The sequence below is a fragment of the Pan troglodytes genome, chromosome 13 (assembly GCF_028858775.2).
Source record: "Pan troglodytes isolate AG18354 chromosome 13, NHGRI_mPanTro3-v2.0_pri, whole genome shotgun sequence".
Lineage (NCBI taxonomy): Eukaryota > Metazoa > Chordata > Mammalia > Primates > Hominidae > Pan > Pan troglodytes.
Window position 1 is genome coordinate 28,443,498 of NC_072411.2, and position 21,281 is coordinate 28,464,778.

General features: G+C 39.6%; 1 protein-coding gene across 5 annotated transcripts in view; it reads right to left on the reverse strand.

Moving 5' to 3' along the window:
* Window positions 1-21,281, reverse strand: part of WDR33 (WD repeat domain 33) — a 106,164-nt gene that overhangs the window by 54,178 nt on the left and 30,705 nt on the right. For all 5 annotated transcript variants that reach the window (XM_009443265.5, XM_001139756.8, XM_063791047.1 and 2 more), the window contains 6 exons: window positions 10,250-10,476; window positions 8,450-8,518; window positions 7,701-7,805; window positions 4,678-4,773; window positions 4,332-4,483; window positions 2,567-2,664 (listed from right to left, as the gene is read on the reverse strand). In XM_009443265.5, coding sequence (XP_009441540.1) covers window positions 2,567-2,664; window positions 4,332-4,483; window positions 4,678-4,773; window positions 7,701-7,805; window positions 8,450-8,518; window positions 10,250-10,453 — 724 coding nt within the window. In that variant the 5' untranslated portion in view covers window positions 10,454-10,476. The remainder of the gene's footprint in view (window positions 1-2,566; window positions 2,665-4,331; window positions 4,484-4,677; window positions 4,774-7,700; window positions 7,806-8,449; window positions 8,519-10,249; window positions 10,477-21,281) is intronic.

The window sequence follows — 21,281 nt, forward strand, 5'->3', positions numbered from 1 at the left end:
GTATGATCACAAACTCCCCTTAAATAGAATTATTTTGGATTTTCTGAATACTTAACTCCAAAAGTAATGACTTGATACACAACACTAACAATGCAAAGGAGTATGCTTATCTACCTGATGCCACAGAGTCTATGTGTGTTACATGAACATCATCCTTAATAAAGGGCAACTGATATTTTAGAGGTTAGACTATCCTGTCCCTATTTGTTTGACTTTGTGATCCAGTTTTCTCTGAGTAGAGCTAAGTAAGTTCACTTCACATTTTATTTAAAGAACTCTCATCATCCCTTGAAACAACTACCGATCCACCAACCCTCTGACCCCACAACTCACTAAGGGGAGGATGGGAAGCCCTTAGATGCATAAAATTTGGAAAAGTGAGAAATGACAGAAAACAGACAACTGGAATCTAATAACTCTTCTCCTACAGTAGACCTGCTATCAGAATTACTGCTTGGGTGGTATAATCAACTTAATTCAATATATTCATATCTGTCTCATATACTGAAGTGTCTTGGGGTACTAAAAATATTGTTACTGTAAAGTAAGTAGAATTTTTTTTAAAAGAATCAAAAGATATTAAAAAGCTAGAATGTAAACCCTAAAAGTACCTGAAGGCTCATTATACCTTTGTACATGTTTGAAATTTCCATAGTAAAAACCTAAAATAAAGAGACCTCATACAAAAATCTCAACTCTCATTTATGATTCAGCATCTACTTAACTTCATCTAAATTTACCTGGACTTATCTGAAAATACTTAACTGCTAGTTAATATCCCCTGCACACTCTAAATTTCAAAGGAAAGTTCTTAATGAAACACATTCATTACCAAAATTGAATAATGCTTCACTGGATCATGGGACTCAAAAACGTTATCACATAGATTTCCTTCTTTTTAAAATCCAAGCAGCAAAGTGGTTTTAGATCAGACTTCAGTTAGTACAGTCCACTGTAAAATTAGTGGTTTTAATACTCTAGAATTACTTTTTTTTTTGAGACGGAGTCTCGCTCTGTTGCCCAGGCTGAAGTGCAGTGGTGCAAACTCCGCTCACTGCAAGCTCCGCCACCTGGATTCACACCAGTCTCCTGCCTCAGCCTCCCGAGTAGCTGGGACTACAGGCGCCCACCACAACACCCAGCTAATTTTTTGTATTTTCAGTAGAGACGGAGTTTCATGGCTCTGAACCTATTTTGCTTTGAACATGTCACTTCCACCCTTGGCATCATGGAGCTCATCCATAAAATAACTCAGACATGATCATCTCAAAGTCTCTGTCTCATTCTGAAGTTATACAATATTATGACCTTTATAGTGAGTAAACTCCCTCAATGTGACAGGTTCCCTATTCTTACAAAAGCTACAGTCACACAGTACTGTGGATAAACCCAAACAAAATGTGCCAAGTCAGGAGTGTTGAAGCAAATGTGATGGAAGATACTGGCTTGAAATATGGGCTGAAATACACATTAAAGTATCTCAAGAGTCTCTCCTGTCTACAAAACATCAACATTATATGCTACAGCTAAAGCTCTGAAAAACTGTGAGAAACTTAACGATTCAACCAAGACAACTATCTCTGCTGACTCTTGAACATAAGGGAAAAGCTCTGAATAATAATTTGACACCCAACACCCGTAGCACCCATCCTCCCACCCTGTATTTATGTGTCAGAGAAAGATGGTACTTTTGTGGCATCCTGGAATCAAGGGTATGGAGTAGAAGGTACTGTTTGTTAAACAGTACATTCAAAAGGTTCAAATTAAGCACTGGAGAAAACTACCTTCCTACTTAATAAACTAACAGGATCCAGTTAGAAGTGTCTTTGTTGTGATGTTTGTATTGCATATATACAACAAATTCCTTAACTCTACCACCACTGAATTCACATAACTCGCATTGACATACTGTTAATATTTCAACAGTCCCACTTTATAGAGTCCAATAGTCTAATGCATAATCTAAAATAATCGAAGTGAGAATATGGACTTCAGTTACGGAATGAAGTAATTTCATAGAGGTTTATTAATTATAAAATCAACAAAAGTAAACAAGCAGCAATGCCACCCGAACTTAGTAACAAGCCGGCCATGTAGTACAAATGTGGTGTACTGAAAAACCAACTGCTTTCAAAAATAGTAACACTAAGAAGTGTAGCTTTGATACCTCTATCTTGTCGGTTAATTCATATTGTAAAAGGACTGCCAGGAGAATGACAGCTATCTAAATCAAACCACAGTGTCAATATGTTGGGAACAAGTACCCTGGCTACAAGGAAGGAAAAGGAATACAGCCCTAAAAGATGCATACAGATAAGCAAGTAAGGGGGAGGCACTCTTGTATTTAATTTATAGCTGAAAAATTCAAAGATAACACTGGTAGTAAAAACCTACAAAATGACTGTGAGTCAGAGAAAGTGCTGGGTTTTTTTGAAGAGCCTGAGACGGTGTGTATATGTAAAAAAAATTGAATGGAGATGTAAGCCAGTATTGTGGTTTTGTGATGATTTAACCACAAATGTCTTCCCTATTTAAATATTCCAATCAGTACTGTTAGTACACGTACCTCGGAGAATTCTTTCCTCATGGCAACGAAGAAAGTCCCAGATTCTAACAGTGCCGTCATCAGAGCATGTAGCAAATTTATTATCCGTGGGTGAGAAACTGTTACATGAAGACACACAGCAGGGGAAAGAAGTCAGCATTTAACAGATAATCTGTGCTTCTCAGACAGGGAAAAATAAAAACACTGTGCTGCATTATAAACAGGAGAGGGAAGAATCCAGTGAAGAAGCCCTTAAAGTGAATGTCGTCAGCTAACATAGGCATCTCATCAAAAGAAGACTTCAACAGATCAGTTGTTTCTGAGTTTTCAATCATCAGTATTCTGAGAACTTCAAGTGTGTATTATTAGTGCTAATGCTATCCATGTTCCTTCTCTATTTTCTATGATACGAGGAAATCACATGAAGCTGCAAGTGGTGAAAATAAATGGATTCTATTTTTGCAGTATTCCTGCAGTCTTTTAAATCACACACGAATACTGCTCCCAAAATTATCATCAGCTTCTGCCTCAGACACTTCATGAAATAAGCTGAAACAATGTGGGCTGTCTATTAAAAGACTGATTGCTAAACATCCCTACATACGATGTTTCTCATCCATTTCAAAGGTCTGTAGAAAAGTTTCACATCTTCCTGGCAAGCTATTCCATGAATGTTGCACCTTTGAGGAAAACTTTAAAATAAGGACATTCAGACTTGTGTGTAAAGCCAAAGAATCTGCTGCAAGAAGGAGTCAGTTTTTCCCAGCAGTGAAAGATCATCAAGTTTCTCAACTAACTCTAAAAACTCCCTTGAACTTTGGAATCCTATGAAGGACCAGCTGTGTAAGCTCAATGTATGGGCATGACACTAAGGCAAAATCTACAAAGCAGAAGCATGTTCATCCAACAATTTCTGTTAAGATTCTGAAAGTATAAACAAATGACTACAGTGGATGATGTTTCCATAAAGATGTCAACCTCCTCCCACACATGGGTGGCACAACCTTAAAGAATGCTGCTTAGCTTTATTCTGAGGCTGCAGCAATTCTTCAGGCTTGTATTTGGAACTTTTTCCCCCAGTTTTACTATACATACCTCACTGATGTGTAAAAATATACAACTCACTGAAAATATTTTAAACTCCACTTATTGTATACATTTGCATAAGTGATGTTATCAACAGTGAATCAGAAGAAAAGTCCTAGAGTCTTCTTGACAATGATCTGCTTACAGCTGCAAAGCTTGAAGAACCCATTCATTACTCCGTTAATGTTTGCCACATCCAGTTATCTGTGAGGGTTTTAGTCCTATACTTTCCTTTGGAAGTCGTGGCATAACCAAGCCAACCAGGTCTTCACTTAAGCCTTTTTCCACTTTGTGTGAATTCTGAAGTTGTTTTCTGTAGGCTTTAGATTTTATTCAGTTGCATAATTAAAGACTGAATTCTTTATTTGGAATGAAATATTCTTGTCTTACACAGTAGATAATAAAAAGGAATAACGTATACACATTATTAATCATAAATGAAAAGAGAAAACCAGTGCAAAATGCGGCAGACAGTACATCTCTAACATATTGCAAAGGCTGATACCGGGACAACACTACTTCAGAAAGGTGCCAGCAAAATGGTGAATGTGTGAAAACAAAGAAAAATATTGTGTTTATAGGGTGCAGAAAGTTTCCCAGAAACTGACAGAGCCCATGCATCTCTGCACCCAGAATACACTTAGAGAATAATTTAACCATGACAATAGGGACTACAGAAAATGGTATATTGTGTATAAACCTGGCCTCTCTAATCGCCTCCTTATGTGCCTGGAACATCTTGACGTTGTTCATGTTCGACTGCCAATATTTCACATATCCTCCGTGGTCTGCTGTCAACATCCACATGTCATTATGTGACCACGTCATGGCCCTCACTGGGCTGTCGTGAGCCTGTGAAAGCAGAAAACATTAATTAGTAAGGTGCTGCTTCAAAGAATATATGACTAAAGGCTTACAAGAGCATATAACTGACTCGAGGGAATAATTCGTCCCAATTCTAAGTTTAACAATGCCAATGAAATGACTATATCTCAAGTTCTTTACAGTACCACAGGATGATGATACCATCTGGTGATTATCATTACCTGTAATATTGTTTCAAAATTGAAAGTGAGTCCATTCCACAGGGTAAACTCCCCACTAGAAGCTCCAGTGACCAAGCGTCTTCCTTCTGGAGTCCACTAAGGGAGAAAAAAAGACAGGTTATACATCCTCCAACTTCACTAATTTTGAAAAACATATTAAAGGTATTTGTAAAACATGCAATAACTGACATTAAATAATGATACAGACTTTCACTTAAATGTAGCTCAGCTTTATCAGAAGTACTTTGTCAGAAAACAACTTAACACAGTGCAAGGAAAGCTCTGGTCCTTTGGTTTATTAGCTAAATTAAAGATACTAAGTACATTATGAGAATACGCACCTACTCACTAAATTACACACACCTATGCATGCTAAAGACCATTTCAAAACAGAATATGCAAAGACCTCATTTCCCTAGGCTATACGATAGACTAACATAAATACGGTGATCAGTCACCAGAACAACTCAAAGACTGAATAAAGGATATGGTGCTTACAAGTACGAGAGGACAAATTCAGAAAGAAAAGTTACCAGTGTTTAATTAAAAAAACAAGATAATAATAAGTACCGATTTAAGGACACTGAGGCTTTCAAACTCTTCCTGCAGCTAAACATATTTAAAAAAAAAAAAAAAAAGTAAGCTCTCCTCCATTCAAAGTACCAAGCAGTGAAAACTCTTACGCTGATCTACTCTCAAAAAAAAACCATAATAGTGCCATGACTAATTAACACTACACCAAAAGTTTTAATTCTAATGGATACACATAGATGTATATATTTTCAGGGAATGACTATGCCAATAATTTTTTTTGCACTTTTAAGTGCACCTTTTCTCTTTTTAAATTAAACCTAAAGTCCTTTATTACTTTTTGCACTTAAGGCACTTTAAATATTTTTACATCAGTATTTTGATGTCACAATTTGCATACTAAAGGAAATCTGTGGCATATGTGCTGGTTAATTTGAAACATTCAAATTTTTTGTTTTTACTTTTTATTTTCAAGTTTCTATGATGGATCACACACTCATTTTCCTTAAAAGATGTAAATATACAAAATGGCAATACAACAATCCTATTTTCCAAAAACTCCGACAAAGTTGAAAAATACAAATACATATGTGCTTATAGAAACAGTAAGGATATGTAAAATGAAGGTTATTTCTTAAATTACACAAATATATATGACAATTTGGCTTTTTATTGCTTACCTGTAAGTCACAGTTTTGATTATCAGATTAAAAGCCTCCCCTCTTTCTAGTTTCTGTTATCTGGTATGGATCCTAACCCAGTCAATACTACAGACAACCAAACTGTAGACACAGAGCCCACAGTCTTTATACCTTAATACCTTTTGATTTTGACTGTGCCTCTACTATGTGCAAATTCTTCCTCAAACCTTATAGCGTAATCCCCAAATGAGAACATTTACCCACCTTATAAGATATGGCGTGCTCGGATTTTATTCTTTTCAAAAAGGTTTTCCATGCTATGCTAAGAGGATATTAAAATTAGCTGCACATCATACCCCTTTAACCAAATTCCCTGATAAAAAAAAAATTAGACTACACACTGGTTGCTTCTACTCACATAACAATGTTTTTTTTTTTTTTTTGAAACAGAGTTTCGACCTTGTAGCCCAGGCTAGAGTGCAGTGGCACAATCTAGGCTCACTGCAACCTCCACCTCCCAGGTTCAAGTGATTCCCCTGTCTCAGCCTCCTCTCTCAGGCACGTGCCACCACACCCGGCTAATTTTTGTATTTTTAGTAAACACGAGGTTTCATCATATTGGTCAGGCTGGTCTCAAACTCCCAACCGCAGGTGATCCACCCACCTCAGCCTCTCAAAGTGCTGGGATTACAGGTGTGAGTGATGTGTCTACTGCCTAAGGCCTCTCAGGCAAATAAGAGGCCTAAGACTAAATGCAGCTATTTCTATGGAGTTCAGACTGACATCTCTCTCCCAGGACTTCTTGGTTCTCCCTGCTCTCTATCATACTCCTCTGATATCAGAAGATCTGCTTATTTTCCTCATCTGCCACTAATGTTTGCCACAATCATCTTTTCTCGGTCTCATTTTTTTTCAACTGTTATTTGCTCAACTTAAGACTGTTAACCAACAAGTGCATTAGCTAGGAAATGGAATAATCGAAACACAAAGAAGAAAATGATTACATTATCATCTATGAAAATCGGGGTTATAACTAAAAATTATATTTTTTAAATTTAGTTTCAGTTTTAAAATTAGTTTCAGTTTAAGGCCGGGCACAGTGGCTCATGCTTGTAATCCCAGCACTTTGGGAGGCTGAGGTGGGCAGATCACGAGGTCAAGAGATTGAGACTATCCTGGCTAACACGGTGAAACCCCGTCTCTACTAAAAATACAAAAAAAAGTAGCCGGGCGTGGTGGCAGGCGCCTGTAGTCCCAGCTACTAGGGAGGCTGAGGCAGGAGAATGGCGTGAACCCGGGGGGCGGAGCTTGCAGTGAGCCGAGATCACGCCACTGCACTCCAGCCTGGGTGACAGAGTGAGACTCTGTCTAAAAAAAATTAAAATAAAAAAATAAAATAAAATTTCAGTTTAAATGTATTAAGTGCCTACTAGGTACCTTCATAGAGCTAAAAATTACGGTACACCACAGTTCTTCAGCTCTCAGATGTTTTCCTGTCTGGTAACTCCTAAGTATTTTTCATTTACCTTGGGATGCTGCTTTCTAAATAGTTAATAAAAGCATTCCTACTCAAACGCAACTCTGAGACCTGCTACAACATGTATCCATCTATTCAGAGAGAATTCTACAGAAATTGCCACATGAAGAAAAACAATCCAAAAGTGATATCTCACTCAATGGTGATAAAGTAGATAAACAACTGGATATTCCAAAATAAAATTACTAGCAATAAACCAATTATAAGCCCAGATATACTTTTAAAATAATGTTTAATTTTCTTTGCTCTGTCAAATACATTTGCTATATAACACAGGATTAATTTTCCCCCAAAATATCCAACAGATTACTTACCCTAACAACAAATACAGGACACTTTACTTTATTTGTTGATGTCCGAACAAATTTTGTTGTTACTGCATTCATAGGATTATTCAACATTCCTATAGGTGGGACCAGCTACAAAAAAGGAAAATTGGGTTCTTAGAGCTCCTGATTACATACAAGGCAGAAACCAGAAACACGGCAAGGTAATTATTTCAACATTTAAAGACAAATTTGGGACCATATAGAACTTTCCCATAAAAACTATTATAAAGTATTACAATTAGTCTATTAATTAAGTGAAGAAAAGTGAGATACAGGAAAGTTAAATACCCATTATTACTAAACAAACAAGAAAATCAAGTACCAGTACTAACCCAGTACAAGTTAGTACAAGTACTAACCCAGTTAGTACTTAAAGTCAACATATTTAAACATGTCCACATAAAGCTAATTAACTTCAAATTTAAGTTTTAAGAAATTTAAAATTAACTTTCCAATTACAAGACTTTAGATTACTCAACTTCTTTTTGGACACTGCTTTAAGCCCCAAATCAAAAATTCACCCATCATTAGATTAAAAGGAAAATCTAAATTGAGACAAACACATAATCCATGGCTTACACAGATGTGTTATATTATCCCTTTGGGAATATTTTAATTATAAAAATGTAAAAAGAAAAGACCAGACCATTTTGGACTTGAAGTCACACAGTGAAGGCTAAAATATTCAAGCAAGGAAGTGTTTATTAAGCTAGTATGACACATCATATACTTACATCATTGTAATAACCTGCATCAGGCTGAATTGCCCGCATATCTCTCTGGTCTCTTTGCCATATTCTGTTCTGTTAAATAAATAAATAAATAGATCAATTAATGACTATATGGTCTGATTATACTCAATTTGAAATTAACAAAATGTAAGCTATATTAAAAATGGATAAACAGAATTAAAAAATATTATTTTCTAAAACAAATAGTGGGTGCCTTAGAGAGCTTTCCCTTCTGATCCTACTAACATTGCTTAGAACTTCCCTCCTCGAGGTGCCTCATGCCTGTAATCCTAGCACTTTGTGAGGGCGAGGCAGGCAGATCACTTGAGGTCAGGAGTTTAAGACCAGCCTGGCCAACATGGTGAAACCCTGTCTCTACTAAAACTACAAGCCAGAAATCACTTGAACCAGGGAGGCGGAGGTTGCAGTGAGCTGAGATGGTGCCACTGCACTCCAGCCTGCACAACAGAGCGAGATTCCATCTCAAAAAAACAAACAAACAAAAAAAAACCTTCCCTCCTCATGTTATCATATTAGTCCCCACCCACTCATCCAAGATACTGTCGACTCCAACACAGTCTCCCTGATGCTACCTTAAGAAAAGGAAACAGCAGAGAGGGTAGAAAGACATCCCCAATTCCTTCAAAGCCCTCAGCACAAAACAATTCCTCATATCTTGCCCTTGGTCTTAACTCCTCTCAAACTCTCTCCTAGCCTACTTTCCCAATTGAAATTCCCAGAAAAATCAAAATCTGTCTTTATCTCTGAATCTCTTTCTCCTGTATGCCTGCAACATATTAACTAGGCCCAATATGCAAATAGGTCTTTAACCACAGGTCTAAGGTAATGAAAAACAGACAAATTTTCATAGGAGGCCAGACCTAAATCCAATGAACCTAATAGGTAATATTAGTAATAAGGCTAATTCCTACATTAACACAAGTGAATAAAGAACTCTAACGGGAAACTGCAGGTAGACCCCTGCTTTGCCTTTACTTACTATCTAAGTTGCTTTTACCCTGTAGGACTGCAGTACGCGTTCAATCCTCAAGAACGTAAAGCCCTTTTCCTGACTCTAAGAAATACCTACCACCAGGGCTTGGAAGTGGGAGAATCCATGTTCTCCAAGCCAGTGTCTCACAAAAATATTCCTATGTTGGTAGTCTTTTATGATTTCATATACACTGCAGGTTTAACAAGTGTTTTAAGACTGGCCTAGCGATTAAAGTACTCCCTTCTAATTTGTGAACTTCTAGAGCAAATCCTATTTCTAAAATGGAGTCTAACTTTAATAATTTTTTAGAAGATGATACAGGCACAGAATTTTATAAAGTATTAGTGGTTTGAGGTTCTTCTTAAATTAGCCAATTTGAAATTCCACCGTGTCCCACTAATTCAACTAACACAGGTATACATACTTACTACACTACATCTAGAAAATCATCTTCTTTTAAATAACCAGGCCGGGCGCAGTGGCTCATGCCTGTAATCCCAGCACTTTGGGAGGCTGAGGCAGGTGGATCACCTGAGGTTAGGAGTTTGAGACTAGCCTGGCCAACATGGTTGAAATTACGTCTCTACTAAAACTACAAAAATTAGCCGGGCATGGTGGCAGGTGCCTATAATCCCAGCTACTTGGGAAGCTGAGGCAGGAGAATCACTTGAACCTGGGAGGCAGAGGTTGCAGTGAGCCAAAACCACACCACTGCACTCTGGCCTGGGCAACAAGAAAGAAACTCCATCTCAAAATAAATAAATAAATAACCAAAGTTTGGTCATCTGAAGCACATAAATCAGGCTTACCTCCAAATACTTAATTACAGATGGATTGTAGTCTATGGTTTTTCGGTTCACAGCTTTTCTCATTCGTTTTCCATCAAAAGTAAGCTGTTGCATTGCTTGCTGTTGTGCAAAATCAGGTCGCTTATAAAACAGCTGTCGAGGTGCCTGGTGCTGGAACCTTGGCATATGGAAAAAACGAGGAGGAGAACCAATTTCTGTAGCCATGGTGATGTTTTCCTTCTAGGATACTAGGATAAGGAAAAAGTACTTTCACTACAAATATCAGCACTGCAACACTGCCTGAAAACATTTTTAAATGAACACTTTTTACATTTCTTTTCCCTTATCTAACGTGCATCATTTCCACTTACACAATGAACTACAGTCATGAGTCACTTAACAACGGGCGTATGTTCTCAGAGATGCATCCTTAGGCAATTTCATCATTGTACAAACTTCACAGAGTTGTACTTACACAAACCTAGATGGTATATATAGCCTACTACACACGTAGGCTACACGGTACAGCCTAATGCTCTTAGGTTACAAACCTGCACAGCATGTTACTTTACTGAATGCTGGTGGCAACCGTAACACAATAAGTATTCATGTGTCTAAACATAGAAAAAGACACCATAGAAAAGTATGATAAAAATACTATATTATAATCTTATGAGACCACCATCATATATGTGGTCCAGCATTGACCACAATGTCATTTTGTGGTGCATGACTATATTAGATCAATGACAGAGACCAGTTACACATCTGAAAAAGACTACGGTCAAGGCGGAAGGATCGCTTGAGGCCAGGAGTTTAAGATCAGGCTGGGGAACATAGTGAGATTCCCATCTCTACAAAAAATAAAAACATTAGCTGGACATGATGGCATGCACCTGTAGTCCTAGCTATTCGGGAGGCTGAGACAGGAGGATCACTTGAGTCCAGAATTTTGAGGTTGCAGTGAGCCATGATCATGCCACCGCACTCCAGCCTGAGTGACAGGGAGAGACCCTGTTGGAAAGAAGGAAGGAGGGAGGGAGGGAGGGAGCAGGGGAAGACTAATTCACAGAATAAGTGCTAAGAGGCATTTGATGTAAAATTCAGCCTTGTGAAGAAAAAAAGCACAATTCATAACAGCTTGAGGCAGGGTGTGTATGTGTGAGTCAGTGGACGGGTACGTGTTTATGCTTAGGGAATAAAAGAAGGTAGGATCACTGGGAATTGTTCACTTTTTCTTTTTTTTCTCCTAGAGATAATATCTAACTGTGTTGCCCAGTCTGGTCTCAGACTCCTGGGCTCAAGAGATCCTCACACTTTGGCCTCCTAAAGTGCTGGGATTACAGGCATGAGCCACCAAGCCTGGCCTTACATTTTTAAAATTAAAATTTCACAGCCGGGCGCGGTGGCTCATGCCTGTAATCCCAGCACTTTGGGAGGCCGAGATGGGCGGATCACCAGAGGTCAGGAGTTCAAGACCAGCCTGGCCAACATGGTGAAACCCCGTCTCTACTAAAAATACAAGAAAATTAGCTGGGCGTGGTGGCAGTCTCCTGTAATCCCAGCTACTCAGGAGGCTGAGGCAGGAGAATCGTTTGAACCCGAGAGGGAGAGGTTGCAGTGGGCCAAAATCACCTCACTGCACTCCAGCCTGGGTGACAAGGCAAGACTGTCTTAAAAAAAAAAAAATTCCACTTAGATGTTTGATTATAAAACTAATTATTTTTATGTTTATTAAGACTCCATTTTATACAAGTCATTAAACGCTCTTTAAAAATTTGACTTTTGTTCTTTTAAATTTCCCAGGAATAGTGTAGAAAGAGGAATAAACTACCTTATTTCATATCTATAATGAACAAAAAAAGTACGTATGCCCAAATTTCAGGAGCAAAGTACCACAGAAGCTTATTTCTCAGTATGTGTTATTTACATATTTACAAAGGTAACATTAAGTTTATATCTGAAGAGGAAAATGTTAAGACCTTATAGTTTTTCAGCTTCAATGCTCTACATTTAAACTTACATGCCAATAATACAAATATGCATGATTTTAAAATAAATTTTAAGCACATTTTAAAAATCAGGCCAGGCATGGTGGCTCACATCTGTTATCCCAGCACTTTGGGGGGCCAAGCAGGAGGACTGCACTTGAGGCCAAAAGTTCAACACCAGCCTGTGCACATAGTGAGACTCCATCTCTACAAAAAAAAAAAAAAAAAAAATTGTTTTAATTAGCCCAGTGTGCTGGTGCGCACCTGTAGTTCCAACTACTCAGGAGACTGAGGTGGGAGGATCACTTGAGCCTGGGAAGTCAAAGATGCAGTGAACCATGATAGCACCACTGCACTCCAACCTGGGTGACAGAACAAGACCCTGTCTCCAAAAATAAAATAAAAGAATAAAATTAAAAACTATTACAAATACAATAAAGGAGAGAAGTTACAAACATTTCCACAATTGCTTTTGTTTCAAAACCAGAAAAGATTGTGGCCACCATTATTTGTCTGTATTCTTAAAACTGCCTTATCTCACTCTCCAGACACTAAATAATGAGCCTGAAAAAATTTATGATTTCCTTTTGATGAAATATTCTTGGTAGTACTTCACTCAGCCTTGTCACGTTGGTCCCTCCTAAGACCATTAAATTTGAATAATAATAACAACAACAAGGAGGAGGAGGGGTGGAGGGAAAAGAAATACTGACTTTCGCACACCAAAAATAAATAGTGCAATAAAATATGCATTTAACCTGTGTTATTTCCACCACTCTGAAGCAATCCCAGAAGGTCCTTGGCAAACATTAACTTGAAATAAGATGAAAAATATTCTATGTCTTAGAGCTGTGTGTGAATTAAACGGGAGAAAAGAACTAAGCAGTTGATTCAATAAGGCTGGTGGAAGACTGTTTACTCAGTTATTCCATGAATCCAATTAAGTTTCAGCACCCCAATTTCAATTACCAGCTTCAATTCAGATGTCTGGGCCAGTAATTCTAAAATAAAGCAGTTCTGGTAAGCATTTTTTTATTTGAGATGGGGTCTCGCTCTGTTGCCCAGGCTGGAGTGCAGTGGTGCGATCTCGGCTCACTGCAATCTCTGCCTCCCACGCTTAAGCAACCCTCCCACCTCAGCCTCCTGAGTAGCTGGGACCATTAGGTGCATGCCACCATGCCCAGGTAATTTTTTTTGTATTTTAGTAGGCTGGTCTTGAACTCCTGAGCCCAAGCAGTGCACCTGCTTGAGTCTCCAAAAGTGCTGGGATTACAGGCATGAGCCACCACGCCCAGCCCAAAAGCCTTTTTTTTTTTTTTTTTTTTTTTTTTTTTTTTAAAGACAGAGTCTCACTCTGTTGCCCTGGCTAGAGTGCAGTGGCATGACCTTGGCTCACTGCAACCTCTGCCTCCCGGGTTCAAGCAATTCTGCTGCCTCAGCCTCCCGAGTAGGTGGGATTACAGGCATCTGCCACCATGCCTGGCTAATTTTTGTATTTTCAGTAGAGACAGGGTTTCACCATGTTGGCCAGGCTGGTCTCAAACTTCTGGCCTCGGATGATCCGCCCGCCTCAGTTTCCCAATGTGCTGGGATTACAGGCATGAGTCACAGATCCTGGCCCAAAAGCATATTTTAAAATTATGACTTCCAAATCAAATACCTAATTATATTAGAATAAAATTATTCTAACAGTATAGTTTCTATTACTATAAAATGAGAATAGATTTTTTCACAAGTCAAAAGGGATTTAAATATTCAGCTGCAAAAAAGAAATTAAGTTGATATAAATACAACATGAATATTAAAACCATTATGCTGCCAGGTGCGGCGGCTCACGCCTGTAATCCCAGCACTTTGGGAGGCCCAGGCTGGCGGATCACAAGGTCAGGAGATCGAGACCATCCCGGCTAACATGGTGAAACCCCGTCTCTACTAAAAATACAAAAAAATTAGCCAGGCGTGGTGGCGGGCGCCTGTAGTCCCAGCTACTCGGGAGGCTGAGGCAGGAGAATGGCGTGAACCTGGGAGGCGGAGCTTGCAGTGAGCAGAGATTCCGCCACTGCACTCCAGCCTGGGCGACAGAGTGAGACTCCATCTCAAAAAAAAAGAAAAAAAAAAATTATGCTAAGTTAAAGAAGTCAGCCACAAAAAGTCACATATTGTGTGATTACGTTTATATGAAAAATCCAGAACATGCTAATATACAGCGACAAAAAGCTAAAAGATTAGTGTTTGCCACGGGCTGGGGAATTCGAGGAATGGAGAATGACTGCTTAATTAAAATAGAATTTCCTTTTGGGATGATGAAAATGTCTTGCAACCTGACAGAGACGGTGGCTGCAAAAAACTATGAATTTACCAAATCCCACTGAATTATACACTTTAAAATGGCTACAACAGTGAATTCTCTGTTACGCGACTTTTATCTCAATTAAAGAATAATGGGCTTAATCTATTTTTAAAAAAATTTTTTTTTTTGAGACGGAGTCTCACTGTATTGCCCAGGCAGGAGTGCAGTGGCGTGATCTCAGCTCACTGTAACCTCCGCCTCCCAGGTTCAAGCAATTCTCCTACCTCTGCCTCCCAAGTAGCTGGGACTATAAGCGCACTCCACCACTTCCAGCTAATTTCTGTCTTTTTAATAGAGCCGGGGTTTTGCCATGTTGGTCAGGCTAGTCTCAAACTCCTGACCTCAGGTGATCCACCGGCCTTGGCCTCCCAAGGTGCTGGGATTACAGGCGTGAGCCATCGTGCCTGGCCCACTGCAAAAAAATTTTTAAGGGACAGCAGATGAAACAACAAAAAGTTGATGACTGTTGAAGCTGGGTGGAGAGTACCTGGATACAAAGCACTAATCAAAAGCCACATCAAGGATATTTACTCTACAAATATGAGGAAAATGACTGAAGTCAAATGCAAAAAAAAGTATTGTTACTTACACTCTTTGGAATAATTCACACGTTAAAGCTACAGAAAAATATCAATCCTTCATTTAAGACCTCGTAGAGGATGGGGAAATAATCTTTCCATTTACAAATTTGTTGAGTAAAACGGGTTCTGAAAAGGGGCTTTTAACTTTTCCTTGAATGATCAAGTACCAATGGTGTTTCAGAAATAAAGGTCAAGAATGAAGAAAACGAGAAAAAAAAAAGTACAATTATATCTGAAACAAACATCCAGCCTAAAATAAAATTAAAACAAAAAATCTCTTCACAATACAGTGACCAGGCTCCATCTATACCTTATACACTTCAGCTTCACATCCTGCAAACTATAAAGTTACTTGGCCAAAATCACAACAGTCTCTTGGCCGCTGTTAGGGGCTGAAATGTGTCCCCTCAAAAATTCACAAATGTAAGTCCTAACCTCCAGTACCTCACAATGTGATTCTATTTAGATTTAGGGCCCTAATCCAATCTAACTGGTATCCTTTTAAATGAAGATTAGGACACAGACAACACAGACAAAAGAATGACCATGTGAGGACAGAGAGAGAAGACAGCCATCTAGAAGCCAAGAGGAGAGGCTCTCCAGGAACCAGCCCTGCTCACATCCTGATCTCAGACTTTCAGCCTCCAGAACTGTGAGAAGATACATTTCTACTGTTTAATCCACCCCCGCACCCAGTCTATGGTATTTTGTTATGGCAGCCCTAGCTAAGAGAGTGGCAGTCAAGGCAAAATACCTCCTGACTCTCCTTCAACAGAGGTTGACAAAAACATTGAGCAATCACAACTGTAATCCTAGCACTTTGGGAGGCCGATACAGGTGGACTGCTTGAGCCCAGGAGTTCAAGACCACCCAGTAAGACCCTGTTTCTACAAAAAACACAAAAATTGGCCGGGCCTGGTGGTGCACACCTATAGTCCCAGCTACTCAGGAGGCTGAGATGGCAGCCTGGGAGGTCAAGGCTGCAGTGAACCAATGTTGCACCACTGCACTCCAGCCTGGGTGTCACAGTGAGACCCCATCTCAAAAAAAGAAAAAATATTTGAGCAAAAATGATACAATAGCTTTCTCTGAGAGCAGAAAACTTGACATGTGAGGCTGAAAAGTTATTGACCACGACAGAAAGAACCAATCCTCAAACAAGTCATTACAACTACCCTCTACGCTTTACTTGGGATTATACTCCAAAGATCTAGATTTATGACCAAACGCAGAGAAAGAAGAGCTTTGTCCTTTATAAAGGTAATTAATGTGATTTGTACTCACTGCAGTATTGACTTGAGGTATGCTAACAGAACAACACATTTAAAGTACTTAGTCCCCAAAACATACTCATCTTACATCCAGGGTGGAGAGGGAGGAGAGACAAAGAGTTTGGGAAAGGAGAGTGCAAGAGAGAGGAACTGAGGTAGAGAAAAGACAAATAATTTGCCTATTGTTGAATTCAATATATACTAACAATACAACCAAATTGCTAAGGACAAGAATCTGTGTGAAACACTGAATTCATCATGCCTTTCTCCTATACATAAACCTTCAATGTTTCAAGCAATCAGCACAGTTTTATCAAGAGCCTACTTTACATGCATACACTGCCTCAGGTACAGCGCACAATTCTGATTCACTAAATATCACTCCTAATTTCGCAGAACAGTAGTTTTCAGACTTTGTGGTGCCTGGCCCCCTCTCTATTTTTAGCAAATATAAAGATCCTGAGTACACAAAAGTTTGCATCGCATCCTTAGCCTTAGGCTTTCAACTGCTCAAGAAAACCGGGAAGGCCAGTCAATTTCTCCATATTTTCTCAACCTGTAAAATGAGTTCCATGCCTCAAAAATATTATTTTGCATTAAATTTGTATCTTTCAACAATGTGGTGACTATACTATTGAACAGAATGGAACACTCAGACTTAGTGTGTCAATGTTTGTATGCACAAGTCTATACCAACGTTATAATTCTGCTTTTTTGAGACAGGGTCTTGCTGTGTTGCTCAGGATGGAATACAGTGGCACTACCACAGCTCACTGCAGCTCAAGTGATTCTCCTGTCTCAGCCTCCCAAGTATGTGGGACTACACACGTGTGCCACCTGGGCTCAGCTAATTTTTTTCATTTTTTGTAGAGACAGATCTTGCTTTGTTGCCCAGCCTGGTCCAGAACTCCTGAGCTCAAGCGATCCTCCCACCTCAGCCTCTCAAAGTGGTGGGATTATAGGCATAAGCCACTGCACCTGGTCAATTCTGCTTCTTGTCCCAAATGCTCACAAGATAACTTCTTGTATAATCTTAGTCATGTGATGATACTGAAATTACAGCTGAAGATAAAAGTTAAAAATGAGCCGGGTGTGGTGGCTCATGCTTGTAATCCCAAAACTTTGAGAGGCCAAGGCAGGAGGATCTCTTGAGGCCAGGAGTTGGAGACAAGCCTAGGCAGAATAGCAAGACCCCCATCTCTGCAAAAAAGTTTTAAAAAATTATTGGCTGGGTGCAGTGGCTCACGCCTGTAATCCCAGCACTTTGGGAGGCTGAGGTGGGTGGGATCACCTGAGGTCAGGAGTTCAAGACCAGCCTGGCCAACATGGCAAAACCCCATCTCTACTAAAAATACAAAAATTAGCTGGGCATGGTGGCTGACGCCTGTAATCCCAGCTACTCAGGGGACTGAGGCAGGAGAATCGCTTGACCCCAAGAAGCAAAGACTGCAATGAGCCAAGATCATGCCACTGAACTCTAGCCTGGGCAACAGAGCAAGACTCCATCTCAAAAAAAAAAAAAAAGAAACAAACAAAAACAAAAAAACTGATGAGCCCTGACTACCTGCCAGACAATGAACACACACACACACACACACATTCTGTTCTCAAGAGTCTGACCGTTTCTCAGTACAGAAGAGCTCAAAAAGAACAATGTGAGAAGTTACTACTACACTGAGACACTACTATGCTGTGTGAGAGGCACTATTACAAGGGATATAGCACAGGAAACTTATAGCACCAATCAGCCTTAAGAAGCTTAAATTCTGAGTGAAGTGAGGGAGGCAAGGGCAGGGGGTGTCAGGGGAGAGACACTTGAGAAAAAAAAGTAAATAAAGCTCTCTAATTCACTCAGCATACCAAGGCCAGCATAATTTTTCCCCAACCAAACATAATTCAAAATAATCTTTTCACCAACCAAATTTCTGACTACCATTTGAATTATTTTACCATAATAGATCTCCAACTAAAACACATAGGAAAATGACCTAGCTAGCACTCAACTAATTCCTCAGCTTCAATACAAAATGAATTTACTGAATGCTTCATACAAATGAGTAAAAAGAGTTTTAAACTAAGATTCCTGGGGGTAGAGTGAGGCTCTGGCATCAAAAAAATGCTGACATGAAATATCATGAATGAGCCTAAAGCGGTGCTTTTTCTTTAAACCAGAAATCACATCCCATTGATGGTTCCTGAAATCAATGTGGCTGACAAGCAGCATTATTTTAATAATTAAAAAAAAAAATACGGCCAGGGTGGTGGCTCACGCCTGTAATCCTAGCACTTTGGGAGGCCAAGGCAGATGGATCACTTGAGGTCAGGAGTTCGAGACGAGCCTGGCTAATATGGTGAAACCCCATCTCTACTAAATACAAAAATTAGCTAGGTGTGGTGGCGCACACCTGTAGTCCCAGCTACTTGGGAGGCTGGGGCAGGAGAATAGCTTGAAACTCAGAGGCAGAGGTTGCAGGGAGCCAAGATCACGACACTGCACTCTAGCCTGGGCAACAGAGCGAGACTCCGTTTCAAAAAAAAGTTAAAAAAAATAGAACATATGATAGAACTGCGCATTTGAAAGAACTGTTTTTGTGCAACTACTGTTTCTATTGTGTTTGTGTGTATGCATACAGGGTCACAATATTTACAAAGTATTTTCTTCCTAGGAATCTGTCAATTGAAAGCCAAGGGCTTGCTGTTAATAACACTGAGGTATTCCCTTCCTGTGTATTTTCTGTTTATTATCACCTAATGTCTGCTGCCACTGCATATCCATAGCCAAAGAAGATCACATATAGCATCTGTCCAGTATGAATATTGTGGCTGATCACAGTAGCTATGGTACCAGAATTTGATCCAATTATCAAATCCAACAATTCCTACCATGTCAGCCACTAATCAGAGCTTCCAATCAGAACAAGAAAGCTTGTTTTCCCAAACTGAGATAACAGAATTCTAACCAAAAGCAAATTATTGATGCATTAACTAGCTAGCAATTAATATAGGACTTTTAAAAATAATAAAAAGGTTTTTTTGATTTTTTTTTTTTTTTGAGACGGAGTCTCGCTCTGTCGCCCAGGCTAGAGTGCAGTGGTGCGATCTCGGCTCACTGCAAGCTCCGCCTCCCGGGTTCACGCCATTCTCCTGCCTCAGCCTCTCGAGTAGCTGGGAATACAGGCCCCGGCCACCACGCCCAGCTAATTTTTTGTACTTTTAGTAGAGACGGGGTTTCACCGTGTTAGCCAAGATGGTCTCGATCTCCTGACCTCGTGATCCGCCCACCTCGGCCTCCCAAAGTGTAAAAATAATAAAAAGTTTTAAGATTCCCACCTCCATTAACACTCCTGACCCCAGGGTCAAAACCTCAGCCTGGAAACCTCTGTTTTAGATTATTTATGTATAGTCCACTAGGTTCTAAGATAATCAATCTACTCTAAAAGAAATTTGATACCCAATCTGTCATTGAACTTTGAGGGGATCTTCATGAGCGGCAGGCTAGACCAGTAACAAAATGATCAACATGCTCTTTCTCTTCATTGTCCAACTTTAATTAATATGAATCCTGAAAAATCAGGAGAAATTACATGGAGACCATTCAATCTGTTAAAGAATAATCAATGAAGCTGTTTAAATAAGTAGGTTTGGCCAGGCACAGAGGCTCATGCCTGTAACCCCAGCACTTTGGGTGGCCAAGGTGGGAGGATCACTTGAGGCCAGGATTTGGAGACCAGCCAACACAGTGAGACCCTCCTCCTTCAAAAGTAAACTTTCACCTGCAGTCCCGTCTACTCAAAAGGCTGAAGCAGGAGGATCCCTTGAGCCCAGGAGTTTGAGACTGCAGTGAGCCATGATCACACCACTGCACTCCAGCCTGGGCAGCAGAATGAGACCCTATCTCAAAATAATTAATTTATTAATAGCTTTTTATTTTTTACTTTTTGTGAGACAGTCTCACTCTGTTACCCAGGCTGGAGTGCAGTGGCACCATCTCAGCTCACTACAACCTCCATCTCACAGGTTCAAGCAATTCTCCCACCTCAGCCTCCCAAGTAGCTGGGACTACAAGCGTGCCCCACCATACCCGGCTAATTTTTTTCGTATCTCTAATAGAGACGGGATTTCACCATGTTGGCCAGGCTGGTCTCAAACTCCTGACCTCAAGTGATCCACCTGCCGCAGCCTCCCAAAGTGCTGGGATTATAGGTGTGAGCCACCATGCCCGGCCCAATTAATAGCTTTTTAAAGTTCGAGATTCTATTATCTTGACTGTGGTAATAGACACATGAACGTATCCAAGAGATTACATATTGTACGCTTCATTTATATGACATTCTTAAAATGCCAAAACAATAGAAATGACTGCCAAGAGTTAGGGGGGTAGGAGAGGGTGGATGGGTGTGGTTATAAAAAAGGTAACTTTTGTAGTGATAAACTGTTAATATCTTGATTATGGTGGCGAACACAGGAACATAAACATATAGTAAGATTGCAGAAAACTATAGATACACACAAATAAGTACAGTAAAACTGGAGGAAATCTAAATAAGATCTGCAGACCATATCACTATCAATGCTCTGCTTGTGACAATGTACTACAGTTTTACAATCTGTTATCATTGGGAGAAAGTGGGTAACATACGTAGAATCTCTGTATTAAGGATCTCTCTGTATTATTTCTTAAAAATGCATGTGAATCTACAATTATCTCAATAAAAATTTCTACCTTAAAAGTTAACATGAGCAATTCACTAGCTGGTTAAAAAAAAAATCCATGCTGAGGCCGGGTGCAGTGGCTCATGCCTATAATCCTAGCACTTCCGGAGGCCGAGGTAGGCAGATCACCTGAGGTGAGGAGTTTGA